Source organism: Tamandua tetradactyla, chromosome 22 (genome assembly GCF_023851605.1).
Source record: "Tamandua tetradactyla isolate mTamTet1 chromosome 22, mTamTet1.pri, whole genome shotgun sequence".
Lineage (NCBI taxonomy): Eukaryota > Metazoa > Chordata > Mammalia > Pilosa > Myrmecophagidae > Tamandua > Tamandua tetradactyla.
This window is the reverse complement of record NC_135348.1, coordinates 20,271,548-20,287,564: the sequence shown is the minus strand read 5'-3', so window position 1 is coordinate 20,287,564 and position 16,017 is coordinate 20,271,548. Positions and strand designations below refer to the sequence as shown.

The 16,017-nt window shown below is 37.0% G+C and overlaps 2 protein-coding genes across 6 annotated transcripts in view; one reads left to right on the top strand and one right to left on the bottom strand.

The window, feature by feature from the left end:
* TMEM184C (transmembrane protein 184C) overlaps window positions 1-5,151 on the top strand; it is a 52,908-nt gene extending 47,757 nt beyond the window's left edge. Inside the window, exon 11 of the mRNA XM_077139871.1 lies at window positions 4,812-5,151. Coding sequence (XP_076995986.1) covers window positions 4,812-4,834 — 23 coding nt within the window. The 3' untranslated portion in view covers window positions 4,835-5,151. The remainder of the gene's footprint in view (window positions 1-4,811) is intronic.
* PRMT9 (protein arginine methyltransferase 9) overlaps window positions 1-16,017 on the bottom strand; it is a 73,247-nt gene that overhangs the window by 14,507 nt on the left and 42,723 nt on the right. For 3 of the 5 annotated variants that reach the window (XM_077139868.1, XM_077139866.1, XM_077139869.1), the window contains one exon: window positions 5,479-5,523. The exons of 1 other annotated variant lie outside the window; for it this stretch is intronic. In XM_077139868.1, coding sequence (XP_076995983.1) covers window positions 5,479-5,523 — 45 coding nt within the window. Of the gene's footprint in view, window positions 1-4,221; window positions 4,438-5,478; window positions 5,524-16,017 lie in introns of all 5 variants that reach the window. One more of the 5 variants, XR_013167470.1, reaches the window with a different exon arrangement.

The window sequence follows — 16,017 nt, the reverse complement described above, 5'->3', positions numbered from 1 at the left end:
TTGTATATAACCTGGTCATTTCCAGAAACTGGGTATTTATGTGACACCTGAGACTCAAGTCAGAGCTCTGAAGCTATGAGAGTCAGCAGAATCCCATACAACAACTGTTTAAAAAGTTAAAAAAAAAAAAAAAAGGGATCAGACTTCAATAGAGATATGCATGAAGCTGATCTGCATAAGACTAAGGTAAATCAGAATACAAGGTAAAGGATGATCTCATCCATATTTTAAAATGTCAACTTCTGTGTGAGACCAAAGGGAGAGATGTTTATTTGGTGCAAAATTGATATTTTGGGTAGCACATTACCCAATTTAACTTGTATAGTCAGTTTATTTGAACACCATTATTACATGGAATCTTGAATAAGGAATGACATCTTGTTAGTTTGTACAGGTTAGTGTGATGTCCTGATATAACTCCAAGTAATTTGGGCAGAGAATAAAAAAGTATTTGCAAAGTCCCCCTTGGGAGACTGAGGAGAAAGGAGGAAATATTGAACTTGCCCATCTGGAGAGTTCCTGGTATTCTCACAAGCAGTGGGTACAACCAATTCAATAACCTGAGCCCTCGATCTTGGGGTTCACCCCTATGAAACTTATTCCTGCAAAGAATTAGCTAAGCCTACTTAGAATTATGCCTAAGAGTCACCCCCAGAGACCTTGTTTTTGTTGCACAGATGTAGTCTGTTCTCTCTAAGCCAACTCGGCAGGTTAACTTACTGCCCTCCCCACTATGTGGGATATGACTCCCAGGGGTGTAAATCTCCCTAGCAACGTGGGACAGAACTCCCAGGCTGAGCCCGGACCCAGCATCAAGGGATCAAATGGGGGAAGAGGAAATGAGACAAAGTCTAAGCAGCTGAGAAATTTCAAACAGAGTTGAGAGGTTATCTGGAGGTTATTCTTATGCATTATATGGATATCCCTTTTTAGCTTATACTATATTGGAGTTTTTGGAGGGAGATACCTGAAACTGCTGAGCTGTATTCCAGAAGCCTTGATTCTGGAAGACCTTTGTATGGAAACATGTTCTGGAAACATATAAAGTGACTGTGTGATTGTGAAAATCTTGTGTCTGATGCTCCTTTTATCCAGGGTATGGGCAGATGAGTAAAAAATTATGGATAAAAAATTTTAAATGGGGGGGTGGGGATAAAATAAATTGGGTAGATGGAAAGACGAGTAGTCAATGAGAAGGGAGGAATAAGGGGTGTGGAATATACAGTTTTTTCTTTTTATATCTTTTTCTGGAGTGATGCAAATGTTCTAAAAGTACACAACTACGTGATACTACTGTGCGCTACTGAGTGTACACCATGTATGGACTGTGTGTATGTGAAGATTTCTCAATAAAAATATTAAAAAAGAATTAAGCCCTGTGTTCCAGGTAGTATCGAGCACAGGTTTGATGCTTAGATTACAAGAGTTAAATTGACCAAAAGAGCTGTCAATGAAAAGAGTAGGGATGCCATTAAAGACAAGGGTCCATCACATTTATGTGACTCAGGCAATCTGTACCCATGGCCATTTTATATTTGTATGGATTTTTTTTCGCTTCCCTATTTGCATAAATTCTTAATATACGTAATATAAATGCAAATGACAGAAAGCAAGCCCATTTTTAAAGCTATGAGAAAAGAGACCTGCCATCAGGAGATTTGTTCTACTTGGGTGGGAGAAACAATAAAAATACATGTTTTGTCTTAAAAAAAAAACCCAAAACTCTAATGAGAAGGCAAACCTGTGGGCTTCCCTGAGAGTGGTATAACTTGTAACCAGTGTTCCTGTTGCTGGGACTTGGAAGTATATTCATGGGAGTTACTGCTAACTACATGAAGTTTTGGGCTTATAAGCCAAAGAGCCTCTCACACCCACCCATGTGCTCTTGTTTCCTAAGATCTAAGCTATTGTGTGTTGGGGAAATTGGGGATAGGCATCAAAAATAGTTCCTAGAGGACTTGCGCTAAAAACATGCACTTGACACTGCCCCACAGCCATACAGTTTCCTGTTGGGTATCCTTCTAAGGAGAGCCAGTGCTGGGTGTAGTTAATCTCGATAGACTGTCCAGCTGAATCCAAGACCAAAGTGGTTGAGCAAGTGAGCAACCAAGATATAGTAACTTAAATATGAAGGTTAGAGTGACTAAAACCATTCATGAACCACAAACCAATACAATGCGATCTCAGTATTACTTATTTTAGATTTTAAATAAACAAAAAAAAAAGGGTAACGGTCTCCACTGAAAATCCTTAAACCAGAGCCAGAAATTCTATAAAATTTAACCTATTCAAGATGACTGACTGACCACATGCAACCATATTCTTCCTACTATGCCGTCCCATTAAATGACAGTAAAAAAGAAGAGAATAAGTTGGTCCATCAGGGGAGTGAGAACCGAAGAAAAACAACAGAAAAAAACTCAATATAGAAAATGAATACACATGACTAGAAAAGAGGAAGAAGTAAGGAGCCAGTCTGCCCAGCAGAATCCTGAAGAGGGGCAGGACACAGAAACATCAGATAAAAGATCAACAGAGGAGAGCACAAAATGGTACAGTATCAAGTTTTACAGATCACTCCTTCCACCAGAAAAATAAACAAGTTGGAAAAAGACTGGAACTAAAGGCATCACTAGAACAAGACTGGATATTCAGAACGACAATGGGAGTGGCAGGTGAAGCGAGAGGCTGCCAAGTTTACCAGCTGTTATAAGTAAAGGCGAGCATAAACCAACAACCATCCCCATTCTTCAGCCCCATATACGCAACTATGGAAACAGCCCTGACTCTGGGAACGACCAGCTGGGTACAAGCCTTGTTCTCCAAAAGCTGGGGTTGGAAGTTGAAGCTAGTCTGTGGGATCTCAGAGGAAGCAGCATAAACACTGGCCTCAGTTTCAGCCCTGTTAGCAGCAGCAGCTTCAGGCCTCCCACCTGCATCCAACAGTATGTACAGCCAGAGCATCCTTTAGTTTTTATTTTTGGTTTACTTTTTTTTATTTTTTCATTATCTTTTTCTTTCTTTTCTCTCTTTATATCTCCCTCTTTCTCACCCTCTCATTCTCCCTCCTCCTCTCTCTTCTTTTTGCCTCCTCCTCTCTTTCTACCCTCTCCTCTTTATTTAACTACTTCTCATTTTTTATTTTTATTTTAGTTTGGCAGATGAGGGACCAGTATGGCCAGACTTGAGTTTTGGCCTCCATAGGAGCAGCTTCTAGATTACCTCTGGCATCTACTGATAGACTTATAGTGGAAGTACATGTTTTTTATTCTTATTTTGATGATTTGTGCGAGAGGGGTGTTCTATTTCTTGGTGTTGTTTTGCTTTCTATTTCTTTTTCACTTTCTATCTCTTTTTCTTGGTCTGGTGATCTGAAGAGTAGGAGCGCTAGATATCCAGAGTTACCACAACATAATATTAAAAATGTCCAATTCTCAACAAGTAAGTATAAAATATACCATGAGAAAGTATGACCCAGTCACGGGGGGGAAAAAATTGACAAAAAATACCCCAGAGACAGAAATTAGATCACAGAGGTGGTGTTGGACAGCAGGAGTGATAGCCCTTTTGCTGACCCTGGTGACAATGGCAGTGTATCAACAATGAGGTGGAGATCAAGGACTTCCAATATAACAATGACTCAGAGACCTATTTCTGCCCTTGCTTTTATGGAGATAATTTCTCCATCCCTGAAGAAGAGTTAGAGAATGGGGAAAGTGTGGCAATGGGTCCTGGCTGCACTCTCATTATAAAAGTGATTTATGACAAAGATTAGTTTGTGTGTGGAGAAACAGTCCCATCAACTTCCACCAACAAAGAATTAAATGCCAAAGATGAAATCCCAGAACAGTTGTGAATAAGCCAAGATGGAAAAATCAAATGCAAAATTACACACGTCCTCACAGGGACAACATTCTATGGTTTGCTTTCTATGGTTACAGAGTGGAGATTCTTTCCATCAATTGCCATGTTCATCATCTTCAATTAGAAGTAATGCACAGCATGACTTACCTGTGTTTCATGAACGAATTGCAACTGTTAATTCTCATCCAAATTTTTGACAAGAAAATTTCAAATTAGTACTTTTCCAGTTTCATTATTTTTATATATTAAGCCAAATTACTTCAGTATCTGATAACAGAATCATCTACCTCAAAGTCAATAGTATTCTTTAACAAAAAACAGGTTTTTTTTAACTTGGTTATTAAGATTAAAACTAACCTTTCCTTTGAAATTTGACATCAATTTTGCTTAAAATAAGTTGCACTGTTAGTACCACATTTCCAGTTCCTGCACCAAGCCAGTAAGTCTCTTTAGTCTTGTCATTGGTAGAATGTTCAGATTCTGTTACGCAAGCTTTTTCTATTATGTTTCATGCACTGGGCGTTGGTTATGGTATTAAAGAGAAAATATAGTGAAGTCATAATTTCTCCAGAGCTAAAAGTTGATGAATAAGAAAGAAATGTAGAAATGTAAAATGGTCAAAAATATAGTTTCCTTTTCAATATTCTGTATGTTCCTTGAAAATCAGAATAAGAAAAAAAGACAAGCAACCAAGGGAAATGAAATTGGTAACAGAATGAAATGTCAACCTACTAAATGAGATGCTTAGATGATTTTGCCAGATCAGAGCAAACATAACAATTCTACATCTGCGTTTTGTTTTCAGAAAAGTCAATGAAATTATTCTCCAGATGGGGGTTAATTAATGTGCTATTTTGAAGCTGCTATGTATTCCAGAAAAGCCATGTCTTTTAATCCTCATTTAATATTGCTGTGGTGGGGGGGGACCTTTCTGATTGTTTCCATAGGATGTGTCCCACCCAACTTCTGATTAGATGGTTCCCACGGAGATATGTCTCCAGTCATTCAAGGTGGGGTTGCTTACTGGAGCCCTTTAAGAGGGAACCAAAACAGAAAGGACAGTGCCCCAGAGAAGATGTTGAATATTCCTGGAGAGAAAGTCAGCAGACGTCATAATGTGCCTTTCCAGCTGAGAGAGAAACCTTGAACATCATCAACTTTCTTGAAACAAGGTATCTTTCCCTGAATGCCTTAATTTGGACTTTATAGGCTTGCCTTAATGTGGACATTTTCATGGCCTTAGAACTGTAAAATTGAAACTTAATAAATTCCCCTTTATAAGTCATTTGTTTCTGGTATATTACGTTCTGGCAGCTTGTAAACTACAACAATTAATGTTCAGTCTTCATAGCTGGAGGCAATGCTTTCAGCATTATTACAATAATCATGTCACTACTCTTAAATATGAAGCCTCTAGAATGGCTTTCTGAAGATGAGCTTGAAAACTGTAGATCCATTCTGAATAAATATACCCATAGGAGCACATCTAATATGCTATAGCCAGCAACCAAATCAGATATGCACTTACAGGAAATGCTGCCCTGGAGAAAAATAAATACATAAAGATAAGCCATCAGGGGCAGTGCGACGGTAACTCAGTGGCAGAGTTCTCACCTGCCATGCCAGAGACCCAGGTTCGATTCCCAGTGCCTGCCCATGCTAAAAAAAAAAAAAGGATAAGCCATCAGTCTTACTGTGCTGCAGTGCTGAGAAGTAGCACAAAATTAGAACCACTTGTATGGAAATTCAAAAATTCCCTTTATATATGCAACTTCCCTGTGTATATATGAAATTGAAAAACTGAACTCATGTCTGACAGGTTGTCTGGGAAATGGCTCTTGCAAGTAAGGAGAAAAATGGTTTTCTAGAAATAGAATTTCATTCTATTACTTATTGATAAATGTGCTACACACACTCCCTGGAGGTTTAAATTAAAACAAGTATGAGACCTTTCCTTGCGTGCCTGCAGCAAGGCTATGTGCAGCCATTAAAATGAGACATAATAAATCACTTGTATGCTCGAACTACCTGGTACATCATTATATATTACTTGGTGCCTCAGTATATGGCATATTCTTGATGTGCTAAAAGATCTCATTGCTATGTGGGATACTGAGACCCCAGAAGTAATCCAAAACTGCTTTGCAAAAGCTGGTCACAGTACCAGTGACCGCTCAAAGGAACAGAGCGGGATATGTGATAACTCTGCCTGGAATGAACTACAAAGAAATCAATTGCCCTAAATTCAAATGTTGATGGCTTTGCAAATATTGATAGCAGTTGAGCTCTCTCTGCTAATGTTGAATTTTAAACAAGAACTGACACCCTTGATTTAGGTCTACTGCAGAAGAATGGGAAGGAAAGTTGCCAAAGTTAAAACATCACAGGAAAACAAAAAGCATAAATGGCACCTGCAGTCAGTGACAGTGATAAATTGTAATAGTGGGAATGATTTTATTGTGAAATTTAACATTTTAAGTAATGAACTTCAAAGTACATTTTAACAAGCAGTTATAGAACTGATTTCAAATTTTATATGGGGATTGGTGGCCAAGATGGCGGTTTAGCAATGTGTGCCTTTTAGTTCATCCTCCAGAACAACTGCTAAATAACCAGAAACAGTACAGAAGAGTTCCTAGAGCCAGCGTACTCCAGTCTGGAACACCTGGGCTGGCTGCGAGCCTCCCCAGAACTGTGAGTTCCCCAAGCCCCAGCAGCCAGTGCCCCTCACCCACAGGCTGCTTCCCAGTGGGGAAAGGAAAGAGACTTTAACAGCAGTAGGGGTTGAGTCCAACCAAACACCAATTGTGGCATTACTTAACAAATTCTGACTACTAAAAATAGGCCCCCAGCTCAGGTGAACCTGATCAAAGTGGAGGTCGCTCATTGGGCTAACAGAAAAGGAAAAAAAGAAAAGAAACAGAGGTTTTCGTGGCTGTATTTCTACAAAGGCTTGACTGCCTCTGGATTAAGTGACAGGACTTCTCAGGCTGCAACTGCCCCAGGCATAGACATAAACAAGATCCTTTCAGGGCTTGTCTCCAGCCCATGCCTTCCATAGGGGAAGGGTGAAGCCCAACTCAGGTGGAATCCCTCCCTTAAGGAATTCAGACACCAGGGCTTGGTAATTTGAAGCCATTAAAACCAGCCTACAATCTCTCCTCTGTCTCCACCATGCCTCCACCGGGGAGAGTCTTCCAAAGTTAAAGGTGCAGCATCATCTTATGCTGGTGGGACCTACAGGCAGACAAGCGGCACATAGTGGGCAGGATAAGAAAAACAGAGCCCAGAGACTTCACAGGAAAGTCTTTTAACCTGCTGGGTCTCACCCTCAGAGAAAACTGACGAAGGTGACACCTTCCCCCTGACAGGAGGCCAGTGTGTTCGGAAAACCCATCTGGGGTCTATAATACCTACGTAGACCCTCCTAAGGGCGGGGGTAAAAAGGTACCATACAAGCAGGGCAAGAAACAATAAAACAAGAACCAAAAAATTCTCCTCTGTTAAACAAAACCTAAGCTAGAGGTGCAGAAAAAGCTGAACTGAATGTCAAAGGCAGATAGACAACAAATTTATCCAGGAAGAAAACCCTAGGTAAGAAAAGTGAAAGCAATCTCCAGAATAAACTAATTAAGGTAATTAAATATCTAGATGCCAGCAAAAAATAACAAATCACACCAGGAAAATTGAAGATATGGCCCAGTCAAAGGAACAAATCGACAATTCAAATGAGATACAGGAGCTGAAACAATTAATTCAGAATATACGAACAGACTTGGAAAACCTTATCAAAAATCAAATCAATAAATTGAGGGAGGATATGAGGAAGGCAAGGAATGAACAAAAAAGAAATCGAAAATCTGAAAAAACAAATCACAGAACTTATGGGAATGAAAGACACAGTAGAAGAGATGAAAAAAACAGTGGAAACCTACAATGTCAGATTTCAAGAGGCGGAAGACAGAATTAGTGAACTGGAGGACAGGACATCTGAAATCCAACAAGCAAAAGAAAATATAGGGAAAAGAATGGAAAAATATGAACAGGGACTCAGGGAACTGAATGATAATATGAAGTGCACGAATATACATGTTGTGAGTGTCCCAGAAGGAGAAGGAAAAAGGAGGAGAAAAACTAATGGAAGAAATTATCACTGAAAATTTCCCAACTCTGATGAAAGACTTAAAATTACAAGATCCAAGAAATGCAGTGTACCCCAAAGAGAATAAATCCAAGTAGACGTAGTCCAAGACACATACTAATCAGAATGTCAGAGGTCAAAGAGAAAGAGGATCTTGAAAGCAGCAACAGAAAAGCAATCCATCACATACAAGGGAAGCCCAATAAGACTATGCGTAGACTTCTCAGCAGAAACCATGGAGGCAAGAAGACAGTGGGATGATATATTTAAATTACTAAAAGAAGAAAACTGCCAACCAAGAATTCTATATCCAGCAAAATTGTCCTTCAAAAATGAGGGAGAAATTAAAACATTTTCAGACAAAAAATCACTGAGAGAATTTGTGACCAAGAGACCAGCTCTGCAAGAAATACTAAAGGGAGCACTAGAGACAGATACGAAAACACAAAAGAAAGAGGTGTAGAGAAGAGTGTAGAAAGAAGGAAAATTAGATATGACATATAAAATCCAAAAGGCAAAAAATGGTCCATCAGTCTTGAGGCAAATGAAAATGAAAACACAACATATCAAAACTTATGAAATGCAGCAAAGGCAGTGCTAAGAGGAAAATTTATTGCCCTAAATGCCTATATCAAAAAAGAAGAAAGGGCAAAAATTCAGGAATTAACTGTCCACTTGGAAGAACTAGAGAAAGAACAGCAAACTAACCCCAAAGCAAGCAAAAGGAAAGAAATAACAAAGATTAGAGCAGAAATAAATGAAATTGAGAACATGAAAACAACTGAGAAAATCAATAAAACCAGAAGCCAGTTCTATGAGAAAATCAGTAAGACTGATGGACCCTTAGCAAGATTTACAAAAAGAAGAAGAGAGAGGATGCAAATAAATAAGATCAGAAATGGAAGGAGGAGACATAACCACTGACCCCACAGAAATAAAGAAAGTAATAACAGGATACTATATACAACTTTATGCTAATAAATACAACAATGTAGATGAAATGGACAACTTCCTAGAAAGGCATGAACCAACTGTGACTCGAGAAGAAACAGACGACCTCAACAAACCAATCACAAGTAAAGAAATTGAATCAGTCATTAAGAAGCTCCCCAAAAAGAAAAGTCCAGGACCAGAATTCACATGTGAATTCTACTAAACATCCCAGAAAGAATTAGTACCAATCCTGCTTAAACTCTTCAAAAATTTGAAGAGGAAGGAAAGCCACCTAATCATTCTATGAAGCCAACATCACCATCATACCAAAACCACAGATATTACAAAAAAAGAAAAATACAGACCAATCTTTCTAATGAATATAGATGCAAAAGTCCTCAACAAAATTCTAGCAAATCGAATCCAGCAACACATTAAAAGAATTATACATCATGACCAAGTAGGATTCATTCCAGCTATGCAAGGATGGTTCAACGTAAGAAAATCAATTAATGTAATACACCATATCAACAAATCAAAGCAGAAAAATCCATAATCATCTCGATTGATGAAGAGAAAGCATTTGACAAAATTCAACATCCTTTCCTGTTGAAAACACTTCAAAGGATAGGAATACAAGGGAACTTCCTTAAAATGATAAAGGGAATATATGAAAAACCCACAGCTAATATCATCCTCAATGGGGGAAAATTGAAAACTTTCCCCCTAAGTTCAGGAACAAGACAAGGATGTCCACTATCACCACTGTTATTCAACATTGTGTTGGAAGTTCTAGCCAGAGCAATTAGACAAGAAAAAGAAATACAAGGCATCAAAATTGGAAAGGAAGAAGTAAAACTCTCACTGTTTGCAGATGATATGATACTATACGTAGAAAACCCTGAAAAATCCAGAGCAAAACTACTAGAGCTAATAAATGAGTACAGCAAAGTGGCAGGTTACAAGATCAACACTCAAAAATCTGTAGTGTTTCTATACACTAGTAATGAACAATCTGAGGGAGAAATCAAGAAAAATTTCCATTTACAATTGCAACCAAAAGAATAAAAGTCAGAAGGTGCATTGTCTTTAGGGTAGTGAATCTTGTAAATTCAAATTTATGACTAGATGATAAACTGAGGTTGTCCTTTCCCTGATCAAGTCAATAAATGTTAAAAAAAAAAAAAATTCAATAGAGGGATTCAACAGCAGATTATACCAGGCATCAAAAGGATTAGTGAACCTTAAAACTGGACAATTACAATTGTCCCGTCTGAGGAGCAATGAGAAAAAAAAATGGGCAACAAAAAACTGAAGAGCCTGAAGTACCTGGTGACACCATTAAGCATATGAATATCCCTACCTATCACAGGAATCCCATAAGGACAAGAAATAGAAAACGGTGCACAAAAAAGTATCTGGAGAGATAATTTCTGAAAACTTCCCTAATCAGAAGCAAGATAGGAATATATAAATCCAAGTACCTCTGTAAACACAAAAAAGGATAACACAAAAAGGATAAACTCAAAGACAGCCATATTGAGATATATTATAAGCAAACTGTTGAATGCCAAAGACAAAAAAAGTATCCTGAAAACTTCAAGAGAGAAGTGATGCAACATATGTAAGGGATCCTTAATAAGATTAACACATAATTTCTTATTAGAAATCATGGGGGCCAGAAGGCAGTGGGATAGTATATTTAAAGTGGTGAAAGAAAAGAAACCATCAAGCAAGAATAATATATCCAGCACAACTGTCCTTCAAAAATGAAGGAGAAGACAGATATATTGATCAATGGAACCGAATTCAGTGTTCAGAAATATATCCTCATTTCTATGGTCAGCTGATTTTTGACAAGGCTCCCAAGTCCATTCAACTAGAACAGAACAATCTCTTCAACAAATGTTGCTAGGAGAACTGGACATTCATTTACAAAAGAATGAAAGAGGACCCCTATTTCATATCTTCTATAAATATTAACTTAAAATGGATCAAAGACCTAAGTATAGGAATCAGGACCATAAAACTCCCAGAAAAAATGTAGATAAGCATCATCAAGATCTTGTGGTAGGCAATGGTTTTCTTAGATTTTATACACAAAGCACAAGCAATGAAAGAAAACATAAATAAATGGGAACTCCTCAAAATTAAAAATGTTTGTTGCTCAAAGCACTCCACCAAGAAAGTGAAAAGGCAACCTACTCAATGAGAGAAAATATTTGGAAACCACATATCTGATAAGGGTTTAATATCTAGAATATATAAAGAAATCTTACAACTCAACAATAAATAGACACACAACTTTTAAACTTTTAAATGGGCAAAAGACTTGAGTAGACATTTTTCCAAAGAGGAAATACAAACAGCTAAAAAGCATATGAAAAGATGCTCAACACCACTGGCTATTAGGGAAGTGCAAATCAAAATTGCAAGAAATCATTTCACAACCAGAATTGCTACTATTAAACAAACTGAAAATTACAAGTGTTAGAAGGATGTGGAGAAATAGTAACACTCATTCACTGCTGGTGGGAACATAAAATGGTACAGCTGCTATGGAAAACAGTTTGGGAGTCAGGAAGCTAAGTATAGAACTGCCATATGATCCAGCAATCCCACCACTAGGCATATATCCAAAAGAAATGAAAGCAAGGACGAACAAACATTTGCACACTTATGTTCATAGTGGCATTATTCACAATTACCAAAAGGTGGAAACAACCCAAGTGCTTATCTGCTGATGAATAAATAAACAAAACATAGTAAATACACACAACAGAATGTTATTCCACTATAAGAAGGAATAAAGCGTTGAAGCACGCAACAATATTAGTAAACCTTTAGAATATTATGTTAAGTGAAATAAGTCAGACACAAAAGGACAAATATTTTATCATCTCACTATATGAACTAATTATAATATGTGAACTAACATGAAATATAAAACATAGGTTACCAGGATATAGAATGAGGCTAAAGAAGGGGGAATGTTGCTTAATATGTGCAGAATCTTTAACTAGGTTGAACTTAAACATTTGGAAATGGACAGAGGTCATAGTAGCACGTTATTGAGAGAATAATTAACAGTACTCAATTATGAGTGAATGTGGTGGAAAAGGGAAGTTCAGAGTAATGCATGTCACCAGAAGGATAGGTGGGCGTTAAAATATAGGAATGTACAGCACAGTGAATCTTGTGGTGAACCATGTCCATGACTAACTGTACAAATATTAAAAAGTTCTTTCACGAACTGGAACAAATGTATGACACTATAACAAGGAGTTAATAATAAAGGAGTATATGGGGAATAAACAGACTATGGACTATAGTTAACAGTAATACTTTAATATTCTTTCATCAACGGTAACAAATGTACTACACCAACACTATGAATCAGTAATAGGGGCCACTAAGGGGTATAGGAGGATTTGGGTTTACGTTTTTGTTTTTTTTCCGAAGTAATGAAAATATTCTAAACTTGATCATGGGCTTGTATCCACAACTATGCAATGATACTGTGACTCAGTGATTGTAAATTTCAGATGGTCTGCATGGTGTGTGAATGTATCTCAATAAAACAGCATTAAAAAAAAAAAGGAATGAAGTCCTGATGCATTATACAACAAGGATGAACTCTGAAACATTATGTTGAGTTAAATAAACCAGATACAAAAGGAAAAATATTATATGATCACACCGATATCAAATAATTAGAATAAGTAAACTCACAGAGTCAGAATCTAGAATAGAGGTTTCCAGGGGATAGAATGGGGATAGAGAATGAGGAGCTGATGCTTAATTTGTGCATAGCTTTTAATAAGGTTGACTGTAATGTCTGAAACTGGACAGAGGTGATGGCAGCACATTATTTTGAGTGCAAAGAACAGTGCTGATTATAGGAGTCACTGTAATTGCAAGGGGGAAATTTAGGATCATGACTGTCACTAAAAGGAAAGCTAGAGGATAAAACATTTAGAGCTGTATAACACAGAGAACTCTGTTATGATGACTGTGCTTATTAATACAAATATAAGAGTATTCTTTCATGAACTAGAACAAATACACATCACTATTACAAGGAGTTAATAATGGAGTGGTATATGGGGAAAAATGCACCTAATACAAACTATGCACTACAGTTAACAGAAATATTTTACTATTCTTTCATCAGTCATAACAAAGATCCCACAGTAATGCAAATGTTAACAATAGGAGATGGTATATGAGAACATTATATTTATGACATTTCTGTAAACCCTGCAACTACTCTAATTTGAAAAATAACTTAAAAACAAAACATTATGCTAAGTGAAAGAAACCAGACACAAAGTATAAATGGAATGTATCATTCTATTTATATAAAATATAAATATAAAGAAATCTATAGAGACAGAAATACATTAGTGGTTATGTAGGACTGGGGAAGGACAGAGGGACTGAGAGAGACTGCTAACGACTATAGGGTTTTTCTTTTAGGAATAATGAAAATGTTCTAAAATTGATTATGGTAATAAATACAAAACTCTGTGATTATACTAAAAGCTAGTGATTTTATGCTTCAGAAGGACAGTATGGTATGCGAATATATCTCAATAGGAGTATTTTTTTTTAAATGAGGGAGAAATTAAAACATTTCCAGATAAGCAAAAGCTCAGGGAGTTCATTACAAGACCTGCTTAACTAACAAGAAGTAAACGGAGTCCTTCACATTAAAAGGAAAGGACATCAGACAGTAACCTGATGCTATGAAGAAATAAAGACATCTGGTATAGGTAACTATATGGATAAATTTAAGTGCCAGTATTATTGCATTTTTTATTTGTAATGCCATCTTTTACCTCTATGGCTTAAAATTCAAATACATAACCAACAAAAACATAAAGAACCCAATTTTAAAATGGGCAAAAGATTTGATACACATTTCTTCAAAGAAGCTACACAAATGGCCAGTTAGTTATGAAAAATATGTTCAACATCAATGGCCATTAGAGAAATGCAAATCAAAACAAAAATGAGATGCCACATTGCACCCACTAGAGTGGCTATTATTTAAAACAGAATATAAGTATTCCTGAGGTTGCAGAGAAATAAGAGCCATCCTGTATTGTTAGTGGGACTGTAAAATGGTGCAACCACTGTGGGAAAAAGTTTGGCAATTCCTCAAAAGGCTAAACAGCAAACTATCATATGACCTGGCAATCCCACTTCTAGGTATATACCTATAAGAATACCCATAAGAAACTGCTGTGACTCAAAATGACTCATTACAAAAGATCATCTAAAAGCAGGGACTTGGACAGATATTATATACCAATGTTCACAGCACCATTATTCACAACAGCCAAAAGAGAGAAGCAACCCAAATGTCTGTCATCAGATGAACGGATAAACAAAATGTGGCATACACATGCTATGAAATACTACTCAACCTTAAAAAAGGAATGAAGTTCTGATACATGTCACTATGTATAAATCTTGAAAACATTTGCCAGTTAGAAAATACTATGTACCCCAAAAAATCCATGTTTTAATCCCAATTCAATCTTGTGAAAGCAGCACTTCTTTCCATCCTAATTCAATACTGTAGGGCAAAAACTTTCAATTAGATTATCTCCATGGAGATGTGACTCACCCATTCCAGGTGGGTCTTTATTAGTTTAATGGAATCCTTTAAAAGGGGAAACATTTTGGAGAGAGGCAGAAATGACAGAGCTGACAGAAACTTCACAGCAGAGCTGATACTAATGCCAACACTTGGAGAACAGTGACACGCACGTACGGAGATGCCTGGAGCCAGCAGATGTCACCAGGAGATGTTAAGCAAGCCAGAACCTAGACAGAGCCAAGGGAAGCCAAGAGAGGAAAGCTAGCCCTGGAGAAGCAAAGTGAGGAACTCCCACAGGAACAGAGGCTGAAAGCAACAGAGCCTAGAAGCAAGGGACCAGCAGACGCCAATCACATGACTTTCCAGCTAACAGAGGTATTCCTGACCCATCAGCCTTTCTTGAGTGAAGGTACTTCTTATTAGTGCCTTAATTTGGACAATTTTATAGGCTTAGAACTGCAAACTTGTTAACTGTTAAATTCCCCTTCTCAAGAGCCTTTCCAGTTCTGGCATATCACATTTCAGCAGCTAGCAAACTAATACAACATTATACTGAGTGAAATAAATCAAATAAAACGTGAAAGAGATTATATGATTCCACTTAAAGGAAACAGCTAAAGTATACAAACACATAGAAAGTAGAGTTCATGTTACCAGGGAAAGGGGCAAAAGGGAATGGGGAGTTAATCCATAATGGGTGTATGATTTCTGGTTTTGGTAAGAGAGAAGTTCTGGTAACAGACAGTGGTGAGGGAATAGTACATTGTGAACACTGAACAGTATGCTTGTTCATACTGTTCATACTGAGTGGCTGAGATGGGAAAATTCATGTTGCATGAATGTTTCCATAGTTTAAAAAAAAAGAAAAAGAACAACTCAAGAAACAATGACAATTAAATGCAATATATGATTCTGGGGTGGATCCAATAATGGAGGTAAAAAGCCCAAAAGACATTATTGGGACATAAGGAAAATTTGGAATATAGACTTTAAGCTTTACACCTGTGTTAAAGTTACTGAACCTGATAACTGTACTTAAGGTGGTTACAGAAATGAATATACTTGTCCTTGGAAAATACACATGGAAGTATATATTCCATGTACAAGATTATGATGCATATAGCCTATTCTAAGGTGTTTAAAAACAGATAAACAGACTGAAACACAGAAATAGATGAAGAGAAAATGGATAGATAGAATGACAAAGTAAATGTGGCAAAATTTTTAATTATGGAATCTGGGTATATGAGAGAGTATGTCGGAGTTTTCTGTATGGGTTTTGCATTATTTCTGCAACTGTCCAGTAAGTCTGAAATTATGTTAAAATAAAAAGTTTAATTAAAAAATAAAAATGCCTAACAAGCATAAAAGATCAGGACAAAGGGATACAGTAAAAGTTTCCATACACAACTGAAGTTTAACTGTTACAATATAAACAAATTGCAGTAGACTTAGGATATCAATTGTAGAA